Genomic DNA, 4331 nt, shown 5'->3' with positions numbered 1-4331 from the left:
CTATGAGTGGGGTCCAATTTGATGGCACATAACAACAACATACTTACTATTTATTTCTCTATGCTTTTGCCTGTCTCCCCTACTAAAATGTAAACTTCATGAGAGCAGGGACTCTGTCCATAGCACCTCAGATGGTGCCTAGGACCTAGTAGGGCCAGAATATTATTTGTTGAATGAGTAGAAGTTCTAGTGAATTTAGCTGGGTTAATGATACTTGTGAGGATGTAAAAATAAGTACTTGCAAAAAGATTCAGTTGCTATTCATTCCCTAGATGCTTCTCATGAAGATGGCCCTCATTCCATATATCTTTCTTTATTTGAAAACTGTATCTTGAAAGTTTTCAAAAGGTAAAATAATTTTGGATGGAAAAATGTTTCGATGTCAATGTGTGTGTAGTAGTTTTTTCCTTACAAGTATGGTCATATCTATATAAACACATGTATGCAATAGACTAAACCAGCTCAAACAATTATATAATGCAAAATGAATCATCTTTCCATCCTAGCCCCTAGTAGTACACCCTGATAGAAAACCAACATGATGAAGTTTATGTCTTTTCAGGTATTTCCTGTGTAATTATGGAAATATGGGTGCATGCTAAGGAGCTCTGGTGATGTAGTTGTTAACGCATTTGGCTGCTAACCAAAAGGTCACTTGTTTGAACCCCCTTGCAGTTCTGTGGAAGAAGGATGCGGCAATCTGCCTCTGTAAAGATTTACAGCCTTGGGAACCCAATGGGGGAGGCTATGAGTTAGAATCAACTAGATGGCATTGAGTTTGGTTTTGAGTTTTGGGTGCATACTATACACAGGCATCTGAACTTTGCTTATTTCACCTTGTATATTTCAAATCACTTTCATTCTTTTTAACAGTTATGTAGAATTTTTTAGATTGCCTTTTTACCTTTCTTGTATGGAGCTCTTTGTACACATGTGGAAATTTACATTAGGAGAGAGTTTGTTAGGAATGGAATTGCTGGATCAAAGGGATGTTCATTTACAGTTTTAATAACTAACACTAGCAAGGTTGGATAACTTTTCTTTGCCACCAGCTGTGTATTAGACATTCTGTTGTCCATACACATGCCAACACTGTATTTAACATTTTAAAATTATAATCCAATAAATCAAAATTGCACTTATTTTAATCTATGGAAGAAAAGGCCTGGAGTCCTGCTTTCCATTAAGATCACAGCCAAGAAAACCCTACGGAACAGTTGTACTCTGTAAAACATAGGGTCACCATGAGTCAGAATTGACTCAATGGCAACTAACAACAAAAACAAATTATGAGTGAGATTGAGTATCTTTTCATTGAAAGAAATTTGTATTTCTTTAGTGAAACTTTATATTCACATTCTTTAAACTATGTATTTGGTGTTTCTTACTGACTTATGAGAACTTTTCATATTTTGAAGAAATTAATCTTTTGTCAAGTGTTACATTTTTTTTCCTTTTTTCTTTTATGGCTTCTGGATTTTGTGTCTTACACAGAAGGCATTCTTTACCCCAGGAATGTTACTATTCTAAATTTCCCATTTTAATAATTCTATTTTGCATTCATTTTTATATTTAAATCTTTCATCTGACCTTATGTTTAAAAAGAGTTAAAAGAAATTCTGCTTTGCTTTTTTTCCTCTCCTAAAGTCAAATGTCCTAACATCAATTATTGACTAAACTAGATTTATCAACTGACTTGTATAAACCAGTCTATTTCGTCATTCATGTCACTTTCAGAAGTGAGCTCTGTTCTTTCATTATATTTTCCAACTGATTATATATTGCTATTTATTTTTTAATACTGATTTCTAAACTAGACACCCTGTTCCTTGAATTCTCTTATTTCTCTGTCTTTCTCTTATTACTTCTTTTTGGTTACGAACCATAATGATTTTGTTTCTTCTCTAATTTTTATGCCTCTGTTCCCTCTCTTCTCTAATAGCTTGGGTATCTTGCCAAATAATGTTAAATAAAATTGGTGATAGTGGGCATTTCTTCCTTTAATTTTGAACTTTAATGCTATTGTTGTTTCACTATTAAGCATAGTGTTCAAGCCATTGACACCGGGGTCACTGGGCGTTTTCATGAAGAATGCACTACATGTCTAGGTTTGATCTAGTGAGGAAATGGAGACACCCAATACAGATCATTTGTTGTAGAGGGAAAATCAGAAATATCCCAGGAATTGGAAAGGGTGGCATGACTCAAATGGAAGAATTTCTTTCTTTTTTTACTCTAATAGAGTAGATGTGAATGTCTTTGAAAAAGTATGGTAGAAGAAAAGGCCCTTGGTGAGGTGGAGAAGATGGGACAGGTTCCCCAATAAGCAAGGTAAACACAGGGTTATTTCTGTTTAGTTACTAATCTGTAGTGAACAATTTCACACAGTGTTCAAATTGTGAAAGTGAAATTGTTCACTTTCACATTGTGTGAAATTATTCACTACAGATTATTAATTAAGCATAAGTAAATGTGGAAGCTGGGTTTCATGGTGACAGGGTGCCCTGAGATTTATATTCCAGAAAGCAAGGATCATTTCCTTTAAGGCTTCATCGCAAACATTATCTCCCACTCTGGTAATATAGGTAAAATCATTTCCTATACCATTTTTTTGTGGGGACAGTAGCCAGCTCAAGGTCTGGAAAGCACTGCAGAATTGATGAGAACAGTTTCCATGCGCAGTGGCTTGTAGGAGCTGGAACTGGTTCGAGGTTGCCATGGCAACACAGATGCAGGCTGCATACATCATCTCACCCAGACTCCCCTGATCTAATAACTGAGCCTAGCATTCCCTGAACTCTCAAACTAAGTGCTTTTTCACAGACTTTACTTGTATTTTGTTTGTATGTTGTTAAACCTCCCTAATAAATTCATTACCCTCTATTTTATTTTGGTTTCTGTAAAATCCAAACCATTGAAGAGAGAATTTGCATTGTTTTAAACTTATCATCCTTGTTCAAATACTTATTGCAAAGTTATTAAAGATTTGTCTGTGCCATGGTCCACTGTTATCCTGTTTTCAGGTTTCTCCATTTTGAAAGTGATAGAATCCTTATTTACGTAATAAGGCCTACACAAATCGTGTGAATATAGCTTCTCAAGGCTCTCTACTGTCATAGAAAATCACAGGGTATTCTGGTGCCTTAGGCTGTCTGCCTCCTAATGAGCCCTGTTTGCCAGAGAAGGAAGATTCTGCTAATGCCTACTGAGACTTCTTCCTTGAAACCTGCAGGTGGGAGAAACACAGACTTTGGACACTAGGATACTTGAGAGTCAGGTCCAGTAGTCCTTGTTGAGTTGGCCTCTCATCCCTTACACCTGATGAATATCGTAAACAGGTGCTAATTTCATAGGCCATCTCCCTGCTCCCCTGTTCTATGGCTATAACTACCAATGCATGGGAGTGAGCTTCTACTGGCCACTGGCTCACAAGCATTAACTGTATATATCTCTTCCCAACTCTAGGTTCATTGACATCACACTGGTAGCCTGAATCACACCAGTAGTTTGAAATCACCTGTGGTAGGAGTGTATATACACTGTGGAAATTGAAAATCCAGATCCCCCCCATGCCCAGAAGTTGTTAATCGTTTACTGGCATTAAAAAAAAAAAGTCACTGAGTTGATTCTGACTCATAGCAGTGCTTTAGGACAGAGTAGAACTGCCCCATAGGGTTTCCTAGGCTGTAAATTTTTATGGAAGCACACCATCACATCTTTTTCCTGAGGAGTGGCTGGTGAGTTCAAACCACCAACCTTTTGTTTACCTTTTGAATATGTTTTCAACCACCATTCCACCAGATCTACTTTTTATTGGCATACCCCTATATAAACCCTTCCTCCCAATTTTTCTTTCAGGGGTAAGGGTTCTCCCAGGGGAGTAGACTTCTCCTATCTCTGAAGATTCCTTGTGGCCATTAAATGAAAGAAAGAACTATATCACACAGCAGTCTTAGTTTTGGCTAACTTGTGTTTCTTTGGAACGTTGTTGTTGGGTGCTGTGAATTGGCTCCGACTCGTAGCGACCCTATCTATGACAGAACAAAACACTGCCTGGTCATGTACTATCTTCACAATCCTTGCTATACCTGAGTCCATTGTTGCAGCCACTGTGTCATTCCATTTCATTGAGAGATTTCCCCCTTTTTGCTGGCCCTCCACTTTACTAATCATGATCTCCTTCTCCAGGGAATGGTCCCTTCTGTCAACATGACCAAAGTAGGTGAGATGAAGTTTGGCCATTCTTGCTTCCAAGGAGTATTCCAGATGCACTTCTTCCTGGAGATATTTGTTAGTTCCTTTAACAATCCATGGTACTTTTAGTATTCTTC

The 4331-nt window shown here is 37.5% G+C and overlaps 1 protein-coding gene across 1 annotated transcript in view; it reads left to right on the top strand.

Annotated features, from left to right (window-relative positions):
• MAOA (monoamine oxidase A) overlaps window positions 1-4331 on the top strand; it is a 96149-nt gene that overhangs the window by 19579 nt on the left and 72239 nt on the right. The window contains 1 exon segment of the mRNA XM_007955611.1: window positions 104-115. Coding sequence (XP_007953802.1) covers window positions 104-115 — 12 coding nt within the window.

The sequence above is a fragment of the Orycteropus afer genome, unplaced genomic scaffold (assembly GCF_000298275.1).
Source record: "Orycteropus afer afer isolate SDZICR_OR568_19922 unplaced genomic scaffold, OryAfe1.0 scaffold00517, whole genome shotgun sequence".
Classification (NCBI taxonomy): domain Eukaryota; kingdom Metazoa; phylum Chordata; class Mammalia; order Tubulidentata; family Orycteropodidae; genus Orycteropus; species Orycteropus afer.
The sequence above is the reverse complement of the archived record's forward strand: the minus strand, read 5'-3'. Positions and strand labels throughout refer to the sequence as shown.